The sequence below is a fragment of the Oreochromis niloticus genome, linkage group LG14, assembly GCF_001858045.2.
Source record: "Oreochromis niloticus isolate F11D_XX linkage group LG14, O_niloticus_UMD_NMBU, whole genome shotgun sequence".
In the NCBI taxonomy this organism is placed as follows: Eukaryota; Metazoa; Chordata; class Actinopteri; order Cichliformes; family Cichlidae; genus Oreochromis; species Oreochromis niloticus.
The window spans coordinates 31,231,481-31,247,810 of record NC_031979.2 but is presented as its reverse complement, the minus strand read 5'-3'; the positions used below and the strand labels follow the sequence as shown (position 1 = coordinate 31,247,810).

The window sequence follows — 16,330 nt, the reverse complement described above, 5'->3', positions numbered from 1 at the left end:
AGCAAACAAAATGAAAGCAGTTAAAGCCCAATCCTGGAATTCATCAGAATACCAAAACCTTAAACTGTCATAATGTGAGATTAATGCAAAGCCCTCTTGACCTCAGTATCTGTCTTGATACATCTTCTGTGTCATAGCCTATATTTCCTTTTTTTGTCCCTAAAATCTGCATTCAGACTTTTCTGTGGTGTTCTTTGTTGTTTTTCTTCACCTTTTCATTTTCTTTGTTCTTATTTGGGTCATTTGTTTTTTAAATCAAAGTGACAGCTTGAATTGGCTTAGATTATTGTCGATGTAATCATAAATCCTTTATTTTTTATTGTCACACAATACATGATTATATTTCCATAAAGCGTTTATGTCCCTTTTATGCAATGATTCAAGTCATTATCCTCTTGACGGTGGAGTCGTACTACACTCGGGGAGCAAGGATTAGGAAACAGGAGGGAAAGGGGAAAAAAACAAGATTAGAAATTAAAGCATCTGGAAGTTAGCTTGCTCACAACATTGCTAAAGGAGAACATATATGCTAATAACAATGACACTGCTCAGTGTAGCACTCTGCAGAGAGATTCTTTTTATGGCACAGATGCAAATAATATGTAGAAGGTAGCAGGCACCAATATTTTAAGCTCGAATGCATGATTATGGTTGTAAATATGACACTTCTTATCCATTTTCATTTTGAGATAAACACAACAAAGCGCTGAAGAAAAGTTGACAATTCAATTTTGGAAGAGCACACCAACATGAACCAAGATCCTTATTAGAATATTGGTCTGAAACCCAGTAAATGGCAGTTTATATCCTGAAATGTCAATTAGCATCTCCAATGGCGTTTCCAAAATAGAAACACTATGAATGCAAAACTAATGAGAGAAGATCTATATACCAATGATTTTTCTCTAGTTTAAACCCTGGAGAAAGACACAATACTTGTATAATTAATCCCCACATAAGGTCTGTGACCTTCTTGCAGCACCACATAAGTCTCATAAGCTACTGTCTCCTAACTGATTACATGCTGAAGTGATGAACTTCATTTTGGGGGTAGTGCAGAGAAAGGGGCTGTATCCCATTGACAGGATTATATGAATGAGGACCATAATACTGTAATCTCACAGAGAAATGAGAGGAACAAGGGGACATGCTGGCCCCAGCTAGGCAGCACCCTGATCTGCAACCTTCAGATCAACAGCTGGTTGTACAGTGACAGATTACACTCACACTTGTTTCTCATCCTAACAATCCTCCCTGTGTTGAATTTAGAGCACTATAAGCACAAGAAAGAGTATTTCAGGACAAAATCTCACCATACTGTACCAGAGTCTATTATTTTACTAGTCATGGAGAAATCGTTAGAATTTATCAGTGTCAAAGGACAAGCAGGAAAGCAAAGAAATGATGCCTGCAATTCTGCCAAGTACACTGGTTTTTAATTAACACCACTGTTGTGAGAGATTCGGCAGAGAGTCTTTTTTTCAGCTTAGCTGTGCAGAAAAAAGTCCACAAAGCTTAAAGGAACCCATCAAGCTTCGAACAATGACAAACAGAGTAGGTTTTTCATCCATTTCAGATCTTTTAACAATATAAAACACGTTTCTAAGGTGTATTTTAAGTAACAGTAAGAAAGCACAACTATCTCAATGACAGAATTAACATTTATATTATTTTTCATGTCAAATTTTCTCTTTCAGTCATCAAAAACATTCTGAACAGTGAGTTCATCATCACCTCAAAGAAGAAAAAGCTCAGCGCCGACCCACGATATAATCCCCTCCCCACCTTAAACACATCTGTCCCTCCAAATGCACACCTCACCCTGTCCTCATGCCTCGCTTCACACCCCATCATATGCTTTCTCTAGAGCCACAAAGACACAGTGCAACCCCTTCTGACTGTCTCTATGCTCTTCCATCAACACTCCCAAAGCAAATATCATATCTGTAGGACTATATTTATATTTGGGAAAAGCTGAAAAAAATACATTGATAGGCGACTGTTTTTTGTTTTGCTTTTCGAAAGTCTTTTTGGATGACAGAGGAATGTATTCTTTAATCCTACCTACACTGTACTCGACATAAATATGATAATAACAAGATATACTTATGTCTTATATGTTGGCATTGAAAACATTCAGCTGTTGAAACAACTGTTTAAAGCTTGATGAAAAAAATTATAAGCTATTTAGGTACCTAAGGTACAATAAAGTACATCACTAATGTTTAAGAATGCCAGAAACTGCAATCATCTGCTGGGTAACTGTTGTGGCACTCGATAGACATTGTAAACAGTCCGAGTCTAAACTGAGCTAATGAGTAATTTAACAGTCTTTAGTCATAGCTACACTAATTCCTGTTCCATCATCTGAAATGTGACACTAATCCTGCAACGTATACACAAAACAAGCAGGATACAGTATCAGACTTTCACCCAAAATATTTTCCTTACATTTGCAGGATTTTCAAATATGTGTGACAAGGCCCGGCCAGTTTTAAACCAGGACTGTTTAATGTGGATCTTTATAATGATGAGGATGAGGATTTTATTTTAAAAGCTATGCCTTAGTGAGGTGAAACAGGTAGGCAAAGAGAAAGGTGAATCAGGGATGAAAGGACTGCAGGATGTGTCATCAAACCCATTTTATCCTTGAATGCTGAGGCTACATCTCTATCCTTTACATTTTATTTGTAATCTATTTGAACTAATGGTTTTAGATGCACAATTTAATACACGACTTTATATCCATGGTGAATGTGGGAAAAGTGACTTGGAAATACAGAATAGTTTGTTAGTCTGTACTAAAAATACCAACAGCTTATATGTGTGCCAAGGATTTAACTTTTGAAAATATAGTTGTGTGTGTGTGTGTGTGTGTGTTTTTGTGTGTGTAATACAGTGGCTTTTTTTTAATAGTGCAGTTCAAACCCAAAAGCCAAAAAACCCGAGGTCAGTAATCGCATCACCTCTTTTCTCGGATAACGTGAGTAAACGTGTCTCATGAAAGCCGTTTCTCAGAAATGACAGACTGAAAAACATCACAACTGAATGTGAAAAAGGGAGACGACTGCAATATAAAAGTCATATTAGAGTTACAAGGCTTTAGATCTTCTAAATGCAACCTCAAGTGCGTGTAAGTTGAGGCCCGATCCAGTGAAGGCCGAGGATCAAAAGCAAAACAATCAAAAAGTTAAAGGTTAAAGGATGTAATGTTCGCACATATTTTTAGTCATTTTGAAACAGCTCCAACATGACAAAACTTATCCATGCAGTTCATAAACTTCATATGATACATAAAAAAGTACAGACATTAAGCAACTTAATGAATAAGATGTTGAGGGAGTACTCACTCATAAACTGTCAAATAAATCAACAAGTTTGTAAATGTGTCGAAGTTCCTGTGCGCTGTAAATATGAAAATGACAAACATGTCATAAGAGAATCAGTCATTACTAGAAAGATACCACTTACCATCACTTACCCATAACACCATGAAAATGACATTTCTTTCACACGGAGTAATGTTTAAAAAAAAACAAAGAGCAAGGCCAAGATGGTCAAGAGTCACGATGTCAGAAGTCAACAACAATCTGTCATCATCATAAAAAGGGTTTCTAATCTATTCTTCCAATCGAGACTAAAATGTTTGTGTGCTCTACATAAAAACTACTGAAAACACAAAACTTTGCCTTAAAAACTTGTTTTGATTGTAACAATGCAGTTCGACACATTCAGACTTCAGTTTTTATTGGCCTAGTGATTGCTGTAGTCCTGGAACGACAACACAAATGTGTAGTATGGTCATAACAGTCTTTGTTAATACTTGTTGTGCCATTCGCACTGGCCGACGCTCACCTCCTCGATGTCCAAGTTTTTTCTGGATTTGTAAATAAACTCTCCAATTGCTACAAAAACTGAGAGAACTAGTCCAGCTGCCAATACAATAAAGATTCCCCCTATGTTCTCCACGCCCAGGGCACTAGCCTCTTTGCTATCCTCTTCTGGGCAGCCATTCCCTCTCCACCACTTCTCCTTCATCATGTGCAGCTTCCCTTCTTCTTGAAGCTGCAGGATTGCAATGGTGACCTTATCTCGGTAAGGGGAGCCTACAGCAGGAATTACAGTAACGTAATGTTTAGGTTTCTGAGAGGGAGCATGGTTATTAATGGTTATTATTGAAATTATTATATAGTCATCCATCTTACCAATTGGGGTTCCAACACCATAGCCCTTTGAATCTATCAAGCCTCCGATCTGTGTGAGGTTGCAGTTGCGCTGGCTGATGTACTCGATGCTGGTCGACTCCATCAAGAGGGCATAATCTGTAGTGAGGACTCTTTGAATCCCTTCACGGTTGTTTTTCACTAATGCTGTGTTTTTCCTGCTGCTCATGAAAGCCCACATTTTCTCATAAGTAGAGATTTTAGATTTCTGTTGAATCAAAATCAACATTTGTGGTTTATTAAAACCACGGTCAAAACTACAAGGACCAAAACGACATTTTAGACAAAAGAAAGCATCTTTACACCTTTGGCGCCTGCTTCTAATATTTAAAATGAAACCATATTTGCAGGGTATCTGTTGACTGGTGCCATCTCCTGCTGTGCATCAGAGCACAAATCTCCTCAAGTTCATTCAATTTTCACCATAGATTTAGATAAACTGCTGGATCTGCTGCAGGCAAAATAATAAATCCTTCAAATCTTTATGGAACAGTCTCCCACAGGTTCTTGTTAAACTGATACATGGGGAAATTTCCAAGACACTAACCTTTAACCCTCCTCTATTTCCAAACTAAATAAATTTTATACCAGCCAGTCAGGCTGCACATGACTGAAGACTGTTGGCTTAAGGGTAAAACTTGCCAGGCTAATTAAAATCAAAAGCAGTATTCTTATTTGCATTCCTTCCCTACAATTGTCCTGTAAAACAAAAAGATGGTTACCTTAAAAAAGGTCATGGTGGAGCCATCTCTTACGGCACCGTACTCTATTTTGGTTTGCTTGGCCAAATCATCTGCAGAGTCAATCGGTGAGTCCATTCTTTCCACAGTGAGGAAGGCGGCCAAGTTGGCAGTGTATGAAGAGATAATGATCAGGGTAAAGAACCACCATATCCCACCAACTATCCTTGTAGAGAGAGCCTTAGGCATCAGTTCAGATCCTATCAGATAAGATTACAAGTCACATTATTGATTTATAATTAAATACAGTTACAATACAAGGTTTATGGCAAAGATGCCCTAAATTAATCAGTAATGACCAAAATATTTTTTTTAATGTTTCCGTAAGGGTTAATCCATTTTCAAATTTGCTGTTTTACAAAAAAGCAGGAAAAATAGTAACGCACATTATTTATTTATTTTTAATTAAGATCCCAAATTACTGTTATTTTCTTACATCCCTTAACAGAAAAAAATGCTTCAGTGGTTGAATGTTATTCTGGATTAATTAGCCAGTGTGCCGGCTCATGTTTGGTTATAAAAACACAAATTCAGTTTGTTATTTTCATAATTTGTGTTTTTTTTAATATGTTTCTAAAATATTTGTGTTTCCTTGTTTTTATGACAGGTCATCTGATAAATTTGTTAAGCACTATATATGATGAGACCATCACATCTACATGATACTTAACCCTTTAATGCATAGTGGTCACCACAGTTGACAGCTATTCAAAGGCTGTTTTCTTGTATTTGTGTCAGTGTTGATAGTATACTTGCACATAAACCACTACACTGGACACTGATGTGTCACTCCATGTTATATTTGCTATAGTTCATATATATATATGTTGTTATATTGTCATCTTTTAAAAAAAAAACAGATTTTTGTTATTTTATAGTTTTTAAAAAGTGTATATTATTTATTCGTGTGTCAAATTCATAAGTCAAAACGTCTGTTGTCCAGCTAAGTGGGCATGTAACAAACTCCTTGAAAAGTACATGTTTAAAAAATGAAGTTCAAAAATCTTTTTTTCATGCCTAAAGATGTATACTTTAAAGGAATGATTAAATGTGCTTTACCAAAGGAAAACTTCTGCCCACATAAAAAGATAATAAAGGAATACCTTGCTGCATAAGTGCGCCGACTCCAAACCAGACACTGTTTATTAGAGTGAAATTGTTTTCAACCACATCCGAGTCTGGGTTGCAGGGGTGAGGGTTGTACCACTCATAGGGAGTAAACCTAAAGGTTATGAATGAAAAAAATCATCATTTAAAATTAATAAGTGACTATTGGCCTGTTACAGACTGAAAGTCAAAATGTTAAACTGAAATTTTGCCTTTACATAAACAGTGTTGCTTAAAAGTAAAAGCAACTATAATAAGTTCACATCAGTTAGCACTTTTTTTTCTTTACCTGGCAATAACAAAAAGCACACAGCTGACACCAAGGCATGCCAACAACACATACATCCAGATATCAGGAGAGAGTGGGTTAAGGAAGGAGAAGACTCCTGGATTTGTGCCGTTGGGTTTGTGGTAGAGGATGCTGATACCCAGCGTCATGAATGGCTTCGAGAAATCAATAACCTTTTCCCTGACATATGTGATAGTGAGAGGGGCCACAGCAAGGTCAGCCACCTGGTAAAGAGCAAAATCACCGTCAGCTGCAGACACTGTGACGCATTTGAACATCTTCTCTCTTACAGTAAGACTGACTGATCAGTACTCACATGATCAATGAGTTCCCGCACCATGCCGTTCCACTCCCCTTTGTCGTTCTGAGCTCCATATTTGCCATCTGACACCAACTTTACTTCGTAAGAGAAGCCCAAAATGTTAGAGAGCTCTTTGAGCAGGTCGAGACAGTAACCCTCAAAGCGGTCATTTCCATAAAGCGGCTTGTCAGATTTCTTATACATGACGTAAGGATTTTCCTGGTGAAAGACAGAAAGGTTTCAGTGGATTATATAATACAAATACATTTGAAATCAAATGCTCACTAGCAATGATGTCTGTTCATACCAGAATAGTAGTGACAATAAGGGTCCTATTGGCCATTGAGTCTGTTACATTTGTGGATGAGTCCTTGTTAATTTCTGTTAAATTAAGGCCTGTTTGGGAGTTCCACACGCCAATCTGTAACAAATAAAATATCCAAATAACCACACTGGCTGGACATTAAATAGTTACTACTTGGGTAACCTTCACACAATTGAGGAAAATAAGGTAAAGACGGGAAAAGAAAGCAGTAACAAGTAGAAAAGTTAATATGAAAAACACAGACATAGGGAAAAAAAGGAAAGGCTCACAAAATGTTATGAAACTTGAAATGCCAGTAGAGAAATGTACACCATTTCTAAGAACCACCAGTACCTGAACCTTTTTATTTTTTAATGAAAAGGGGTAACGTCACAAAGGTATAGTAAATTAGTAGGTGTCAATATTCCTTTAGTCTGCCGTGGCAGCTAAAGTACAGACCTTTTTCCACACTTTATTCAAGCGGTTGTTGCCCGTGTTTGTCTTGCAAAAATAATAAAGAGAAAGCATTTTAATCACAGATGACAGAAGGGGGAATAATTCCTCTGTTAGTAGTTTTTACTCCCAACTGTGTCAACCAGGGTTTAAAGTCTTTGCAGTGATGATAGCATGAACAGGTAACAGCTTCTTAATGACCTGCCAAAACTGAGAGTAGCATTGTCACTGTGATTAGAGGAACACACTTACAAGCTTGAAGAGACAGCTACAAGTTATTTTGAGAGAGCAGTGTGTCAAAACAGTTCAAAAAGTTACTTTTTAATACATAATTAGGACACCACATTTCAAGATTTATGTAGTCTTAATTAAATTGGTCTATACATTGTTTTAAAGACAAGTCATCTTTTTGCATATTTGTGGGAAAATACAGTTAACATCTCTGTTTGTCTATACTCATTAATGATACTCAGCTCTGCTTTAATGTGTATTAACAGAATAACAATAACATGTATTAACGGTATAAACATGGGTTAGACACTTCACCTTCTCCAAGCCGTCCTCCTTTAGGCTGATGACATCTAAATCAAATTCTTTCCTCAGACCGTCTGTCTTGTTTATAATTATTTGTCCTGTCAAGCCGTTCCACTGTGCCTGTTTCAGAAAACACAAGCAAAGACCCCCTCAGGTTTTTTTTCTTGTTTTTTTCCCCCTTTTTTTCATCATATCCATGAATGCAAAACAAAGCAGGAGCCTGGAAAAAATGAAAACAGTTTTTAAACATGAATAATTGATGAGTACTTCATTAAGCAAAGAAGACTGACTTGGCTAACTGCATCACAATGGACGTTTTTGCATTGGCTAGATCCTCAATGGAAATATTAAATTTCTCCAAGTCTGTAACACAGGGGATGGTGATGTAAATGGAGCAGGCAGGCATGCCCTCTGTCTGCGAGGAGAGCAGCGGGTGGGCAGCAGTGCTCAGATATATTTGAAATCAGTTGATAATGAAGTTAGCTCAGTTGAATTACAGTCAGGTTAAATCTGTTACAGAGAGCACAGGGAAAGTAGCTTTATATGTGCACTGGCAGAGAAAGCTAAGAAGTCAATTTCTTTATGGAAAGATGCGACATGAAAACATCAATAGACCTCATGACATTGTCTGTCATGACATTCTAACTGCAAAGCCGGAAGAAAATGAAAATTATTGTCAGTTGACCCCTAAATAAAATGCTCATACAGTAGTGTGCAAAAGTCTTGACTCACCCTTCATTTATTTATATTTGCTAGGAAAACGGGAAACAGGTGCAGCAAATTATTGAAATGTGTACAAACTCAGTGTCTGTACAACTTTAACAAGCTTGAAACTCGGTGTTTTGGTTTGACCACCTTTAGTCTTCAACACAACCTGAAATCTGTTTGGCAAGCTTTTTACTTACACTAGCTTTACTTTGTAGTCTTAGAGAATAGTTCTCGAGGCTTCTTGAAGCACATTCAAATGCACAGGAATCATTATCATTATCTTTACACACTGTGTTATCATTTTTCACAGATTCATCTAAAGAAATGTTAATTGGAAAATTATGTATTACAATATCCTTTTTATGCATAAAAGATTCACAGGTGACTTAAAAACAAACAAACAAACATGCGAAGGTACAAAGACCAGAAAAGCAGCCAATGAAAAACTTCAGAAAGCCTGGAGAACTATTGTTCAAGAGCACTTGATTGCCTTGGAGGCAAAATATACAGAAATGAGGGTGGTGCAGGACTTTCTCACAGTACCAGTGCGTTTTGATCCAAAACGTAAAACAAAGCCAGATTTCTAAATGACAACGCTACATCACATTTAAATGTAAGAAAAAATGTCAACTTCGGGGGGAAAAAAGCATGCCACAATGCTGGAAAATAATATATAATATGTAATATTACAGTTAGGTCTCAATATAATGTTGCTTTTTTTTTTTTTAAGCAATGTTGAAAGCAGCCACAAACATCAAACATGGGAAATAACATATGGTATTCAGGAGATGAACAGTGTGGTTTGTGTATTTTTAAAGAATTGGTTCATCTTAATATTTGTTTACTCTAAGAGCAAGACACTGTGGTATTGGAGTGACACCGAGGACATGCCGTCCAGCAAAAAATGCATGTCAGAGAATTCGGGATGGGGGTTTGGGGGGGTTGGAGGGTACAATGGACATACAATTGTTCTGAAATCAAGATCGACTTTGCTGTTGCTAACTTTGTATGTCATGGTTGAAATCAATAAAACAAAGTTGGAATAAAAATGCATGTCAAAATGTTTTTATAGCACTTGCATACAGATTTTAGAAAATACAGTGTCATGCTAGTATTAAATACTGCAAAATATTCCACTAAAATCTCTTCTGCTAGAAATAGCATACAGGTGAATTTAGAGATGCAAAACAACATTGAGCCTTTGACTTTGATCATCGCAGAGCCTTTACACAGACATCAGTCTATTTTTTTAAAGTGAAAAATATTCCATTCAGTCGACTGGAACCAAAGCAAATTTATCTTGAGCCATTAGTACACGCAACAAGCAATAAACAAAACAAGATTAAGAAAGAATTTAATCCAATGTCATCATTCTGAAGCAGTATGATGAAATTGATTTTGCAGAGGATAGTATTCCATGTCAGGAATCACACATAAACTTAAGATTTCAGATTAAACTTGATCACGTCATGAGAAACATCAGTTTCTTTAATACATATAGAAGGTTAGAGGGTATCATTCAATGAAACTCCCCTTTGATATGTCTGCTTTCCACAGTGTCGTCACTCGCATCTGTGAGATCTGCTGACCCCTCAGTCCAGATTTATTCTTTTGATTAATTCTCCTTTTTAAGTCCTCACCAATCAGATTTTCTCTCTCTTGACAATGTGTTTCCACGACTGCAGTTTACATTCAGTTATTTTGTTGGACAAGGACACAATTTTTTTGTAGTTTAAACTAAAGTGTATACATACAGCCATTTTTATAGATAATACCCCTATCTATAAAAAAATATATATAGTTACATATATTTAAATATTAGGGCTGTTTTTAATCCTTGAATGAAAACCCTTTGTAGTCAGTGACCATCTTAAGCCTACACCGCATGGTGTCTGAATCTGAGCAGAGAATATAGCCCATTATACTTCAATCACATCATCAATAAACACTGCTGGCCTGGTTCCACTTGCCTCTACCATGTCTCCATATTTTTCCCATCATCCTTCCTGGTACAAGTTAATCTTGGTTTCATCTGTCCAGATATTTTTCTGTGAGATGTTTACTGGTTAGATGATTAGATGTTTACTGGTTACACTCATGTTCTTGAGTGTAACCAGGGGTTTGCAGCCTTTGTCTTGAAATAATAACGGGCCTCACCTAACCATGAAACTGGTTGTTGGTTAATTGTCCAAAGTATTTTAAGCCTCTGAATCTGTGTATGAAAATGTTTCTAATTCTGCAAAACTTTTATCCAAACCCTCTGAATTAAAGCGGAAAGTCTGGGCTTTAATCACAGCTGTTCAACTGATTTAAAGTCTATGATGGTGTAGAGAGGCAAAACAACTCTTTGTCCAAGAAGTGGACCTATTTTTTATATATGTAAGATAACGATAAGGATGCTTTCAGATGGAAGAATCCAGAAGAAACCAAAAGTCTGAACCACTGCCACCATTAAAAACCCATCACCACATGTGAGGGAACAGTGAGAAAAAACAATATTTTCTTTTTTTCCACATCATTACTGTATCTAAAATCAGATCCAAGCACATTCATCTGTATGCGTTCAAAGTGCCCTAATATTCTTGAACAGTTAGTTCTTCATAAAACTTAACTTTCCCCATTAAATGTGTGGCACAGCACCGAGTCTTGCAGGCAGATTTGTCAGTTTACCTTTCCACCCCCACAAGAGCAGAGTGTAGGCTGAGCTACTGAACAGCACTTAGTGTCTTGCTCAAGGGCCCATCATCTAATGCTGTTAAGTTATAGTTCTTAATTTAGAATACATTTTAAAAAGACCTTACTAATATGTTAACATATTTTCAATATAGTTTCTACATATGTTAAACTTTTCCACCATTAAACTTTTATATCAGCATGTACACATGTTAACTTTCTAAATGGTGTGTTTATTTGTGAATGTGTTTTTCACCATGCAAGCAGCTACTCGTTTCTTTAAGGTAACCAATTTGTCTTGTAGAAGCTTGGAAATTACTTGCTATAAATGATTCAGCTCCGCATACATCACGTCTGGTTTGATTACTGTCAGAGTTACATAATTATTGTGTGGTAATGCATCATGGACTAAATCAGAGTGCCTCTCATACAAGCAGTAACAGGAATAAGGAGAGGCATAATGGGAAGTCTATTGTAAGCTGAAGACATCATTTCTTTTGAATTTTCCAAATACTCGGTTTAAGCTTTTTCCAGATACGCACACTACTGTCAGCTCCACCAGACACATAGTCAGTATATTACTTTGCAGTGCAGAACTTATGTTTGATAATAAGATGAGAGTTATGAGCAAAATATGATGGATGTACAGTATTTACCAACCAGCTTCCCTCAGTTCCCTGTAAGATTGTATTTTGTGGATTTGCTAAGTGTTTCCACTAATGACTAATTTAAAAGCTAAACTTAGTACAAAAAGTAAGGACATTTATGTTTGGTCGATTATTTCTTTGTTGTAACAGTGCTTCCTGGCAATAAATCTTATACTGCTAGAAAGTCTGTTTACAGTATTTTCCATTAAATTGTGTCACATTTGCAAGGAAAATGCATTTGTGAGTTGAGCAGCAGAGCTGAGCATGTGGGTTGCACCCATGAAAAACTTGCCAAATCCTCTTTATCCAACCATACAGGATTTATTGCCAACACAAATTTCCTTACTTTTTCTGCTAAGTTTCTATCAATTCATTCACCCAGCCATTAAGCCTAATGCCCAGACCATCTTTTCACCATCCACAACCTGTATATTCCCCTCTCCTTCCCAGGTGTTCCCAGGTCAGCTGGGAAACAATCTCCCCAGCATGTCCTGGAGCTTCCCTGCATCTTTTTTTGGTTGGATATGCCCAGAAACCCTCACTTAGGATGCGTACAATTCCTGAATCACCTCCGCTCTCTCTTTTGTAACAAGAGAGCAGCTTTACTCCGAGTACCACCCAAATGACCAAGGTCCTCAAACTACCTTCAAGGATGAGCTTCAAGGATGAGCCAGACACCCTTCAGAGGAAGCTCAGTTCTGCTACTTGTATCTCCAGTTTTATTCTTTCAATCACTTACCCAAGTTCACAACCATAGCCGAGGACCCTAGTAGCTAAGATTTACCAGTAAATTGAAAATCTATATAGTATGGCAGTAAAAATATTGGCTGGTAGTGTGTTGTATGCATAATTTGCTGTAAATGGGAGAATAGTAAAAAGAAAGTACTGGAATGACACTTAAATTAAAGCACTGTACTAAAAAAACTATGTTCATTTTAGGATGTTTGGGGTTTTTTTGTGTGTAGAAGAAAGAATATTACAGTGGCAGTCATCAGTCGACAAGAAAATTACATTTGATATCTCTTTGTTTTTATATAAAAATACTTTTCTCAAGCCTAATTACAGAGAATATCTTTAAAGACCATACAGCTAAAAGTCTCATTCATTTACACTCTGCTGTCTGGGTTATTTGGCTTTGCTTGTTTCTGTCAATATTCTGTCCTCACTTACAACAAGAAGAGCTCATTGGTTAAAGAAACATCTAATTAGAGAGTGCAATAACAAGAAAGCTTATTAAAGTGAGATGAATATATCTTGACACAGATGAAAAAGTCTGCTTCCACAGCAGGGAGCATGTTTTTTTCAACCTGTCAGGCTTTGCTGAGTGTTTGTCTCATTGTGTTTCTGTTTAATCTGCTGTTAGATAAACAATTCATGCAGAAATATTTTTCATGTTCAACAGAGCAAGAAGCATGCTACATGATCCTTAGCATGAGTCTTCAGTTATTATCATTTCAGCATTATTATTAGCTCATGAGGAGCTGTCTCAAATCTACATTGTCTTTACCTGCTTTCATAAACATTCACACAAGGAGCAGCATTTCTCCATGGGCAGCTCTAATCTTTACAAGACTACCAACATGTGATGCATGACGTCAATCACCATGTCTTGAAAAAATTATTTTCAATATAATCATCACACACTCGTTGCTCATTCACCAGATCTAATCTCCTAACTCTATTGTTTCTGCTCTTGCACAAAAGCAAGTGGCACAGAGGCAGCGGGCTATGAAAAGGACAGATGAATGGATGGAGTGCTGGGTGTCACACATTCATAAGGCAGACTCACGTCTTTGAGCATGCTCATGAAGCGTGATCCAAAGCGCCAGGGTTTGTGTCGGTGGCACTGAAGGGAGCTGACAGTGATTTGAGAGGTGCGTTGCGAGGCAGCAGCCACCATGTAGACGGCGTCGTACATCAGAGCCGCTTCAGTCTGAAAGAGAAATGTGGCCATCATCCTCTGTTACTGGGGACTGCAAATCACATGTCGTCCAGTTATCACACCAGGGCTGTCTATGTACATAAACAGCAGCATTTCATTTCTGCAAGCACACTCAAAGGTACAGCAGCAGTTTTAGAAAATTCACAAAATTTCTGTATTTTCACCCAAGTGTATGCAATGAGAGCTGGTGAAAACGTTTTAAAGATCTCATGCAGCAAGCTTGAGTAGATACATTTACATGTCTGACTTTTTATTACATTGTTATTTGAAAGTGGAGTATAGTATTTGGAGAAAAAGTTAACAAAATGTCTGTTTTCATGTGCCAATTCGAAAGTTTCTATCGATAATACAGAAAGCATTAGGTAAAACTAGGCTTACTGTCATCATCCCCTCCATCATTCCAGTCTCAGCTTTGGAGGGTGCCTGCAGTCGCTCCATGGCCCATCTCTCGACCACCGAAGCCACGTGAGGATTGTCTATGTTTAGCAATCTGAACCCCGTCATGTTGACCCCGCTATAGCGGTACGGCTCCAAATCAAGGGCAAACAGGTCCTAAGGGGATTGACATGACATGACATAATCTTCTTCTTTCTGCGGCGATCATCATGCCTCTGCTTGTCCTCCTTCACTACATCAATTAACCTTCTTTGTGGTCTTCCTCTTTTGCCTGGCAGCTCCATCTTGTACATCCTGTGTCCAATATATCTACTATCCCTACTGTGCACATGTTCGAAATCATCTCAGCCTTGACTCTCTAATTCCAAACTGCTCAACTTGAGCTGTCCCTCTGATGTACTCACTTCTAGTCTTGTCCATCCTCGTCACTCCCAATGAAAATCTTAACATCTTCAACAGTGCGTCAATTTCCAAATACATCTTAGCAGATTTCACTACCACTCTTGCTGCTGTCCTTCTGTCACAGATCAATGCCAAAAACCGTCTCCACCCTGCCTGCACGCTCCTCTTGACCTCCCCTGCACACTGTCAGTAGCTTTGGATGGTTGACCCAGGTGTTTCTACTCCTCCACCATATTTACTCCTTGCATCTTAGCTGTTAAACCTACCTGTCTGTCAGTTACACACATTCTGTCTTGCTTCTACTGACTTTTGCTCCTAATGTCAATATGAGACCAAGATATAGATGTTAACTAAAGAGAAAGGGTAAACCGACACTTGATTAAAACAGTCGAACAACATGAGTACAAGGTAATAACATGGAATTATGCCAAGGGCGCTGAAAGCACCCAGCAGCCTTATTATAAAACAAACCACAGATGTGCAGGCTCATCAGCATAACTCAGTTGTGTAGCATAAAAACAGACTTAGGACAGGACAGCAGTGTGTAGTTATGTGGCATCATGTTTCAAGAATCACAATTATTATGATCAGAAAAAGAGTTTTTTTGTAAAAGATTTGTCTCTTACCAGTGTGGTGAAGAAAAAGTGGTAATATTCAGTCATCATTCCCATGGACAGAATCTAAACAGGGAGAAAGAAAGTGTTTGAGAGTTTTCCCTTTAACGGTACAGTGGAGGTTTGTTCCAGCCACGATAAATAATCTTCTCTTCCGCCTAAGACCAACCAACCATACCCACAACCGCAGCGAGCGGCAAATTATTTATTCCATCCATTTCCTGAATTGTCTCATATTTCTTTGGCTCACATTAACAACTATGCGAGTGAGTATATGTCACAATTTTCTCCTGTTAGTGAAGTGTCTTCAATTAATCTTCCGAGCAGCTGTTGGTTCTAAATGTGTACGTCTGGCCCAGAAATAGGCTCTGCTTGGATTTGGTAATGAACACAGGATTTCTGAAGGGGATAGAAGTGCACTAATCTTGCACGTAGTGAATATTAAACCAACAGCAATTCAGAAAAGAGATTTAGAGGCTTTTTTTTCCATTGAAGAAAGAAAATCCACATTGGATATCTGATCAAATTTTCACTTTATGTGTCGAGTGGCTGAACCCTCAGTGGCCCACAAACTGGCAGAAGTGCATGTTATTCACCTGCTTGAGAACATCAGCTGATGTTTGGTAAGAGCAGTCAAAGATGACATAGAACTCCTTCCCTTTCTTCATTTCCTTCAGCAGGGGGCGGGCATCTTTACTCCCTGTGGGCAGCTGCCGGATCTTTATTTTAATGCTGTATCTGGATGGAGCTTTGATCAACTCTTGCAGACGAATCAGGCCTTGAATCAAAAGACAAGGAGGCAATTATTAAACACAACAGTCCCCTTTTTAATGGAAACCTCCCACCTGAAGCAATTTAACTGTACAAGTTTACTTATATGATGTAAAGAAAAACTAAAATTCCTCATCCAAGGACAAAGCTACCAAGCCAAATTCAATAAAATTGTGTGGAGATGTTTGGACATTTGCAGATGAGGGATAGAGGATATGCAAAGGAT

General features: G+C 37.7%; 1 protein-coding gene across 2 annotated transcripts in view; it reads right to left on the bottom strand.

Annotated features, from left to right (window-relative positions):
• Nucleotides 1–3,207: 3,207 nt before the first annotated feature.
• The window catches only part of LOC100705871 (glutamate receptor ionotropic, kainate 1), a 30,532-nt gene continuing 17,409 nt past the window's right edge, over nt 3,208–16,330 (bottom strand). The window contains exons 4-16 of one of the 2 annotated variants that reach the window (XM_003450143.5): nt 15,930–16,111; nt 15,346–15,399; nt 14,300–14,473; nt 13,769–13,912; nt 7,964–8,071; nt 7,424–7,465; nt 6,968–7,081; nt 6,676–6,879; nt 6,360–6,583; nt 6,067–6,185; nt 4,946–5,163; nt 4,206–4,431; nt 3,208–4,106 (exon numbers count right to left, since the gene is read on the bottom strand). In XM_003450143.5, the coding sequence (XP_003450191.2) occupies nt 3,817–4,106; nt 4,206–4,431; nt 4,946–5,163; nt 6,067–6,185; nt 6,360–6,583; nt 6,676–6,879; nt 6,968–7,081; nt 7,424–7,465; nt 7,964–8,071; nt 13,769–13,912; nt 14,300–14,473; nt 15,346–15,399; nt 15,930–16,111 (2,099 nt within the window). In that variant the 3' untranslated portion in view covers nt 3,208–3,816. The remainder of the gene's footprint in view (nt 4,107–4,205; nt 4,432–4,945; nt 5,164–6,066; nt 6,186–6,359; nt 6,584–6,675; nt 6,880–6,967; nt 7,082–7,423; nt 7,466–7,963; nt 8,072–13,768; nt 13,913–14,299; nt 14,474–15,345; nt 15,400–15,929; nt 16,112–16,330) is intronic. The other variant, XM_005455036.4, reaches the window with a different exon arrangement.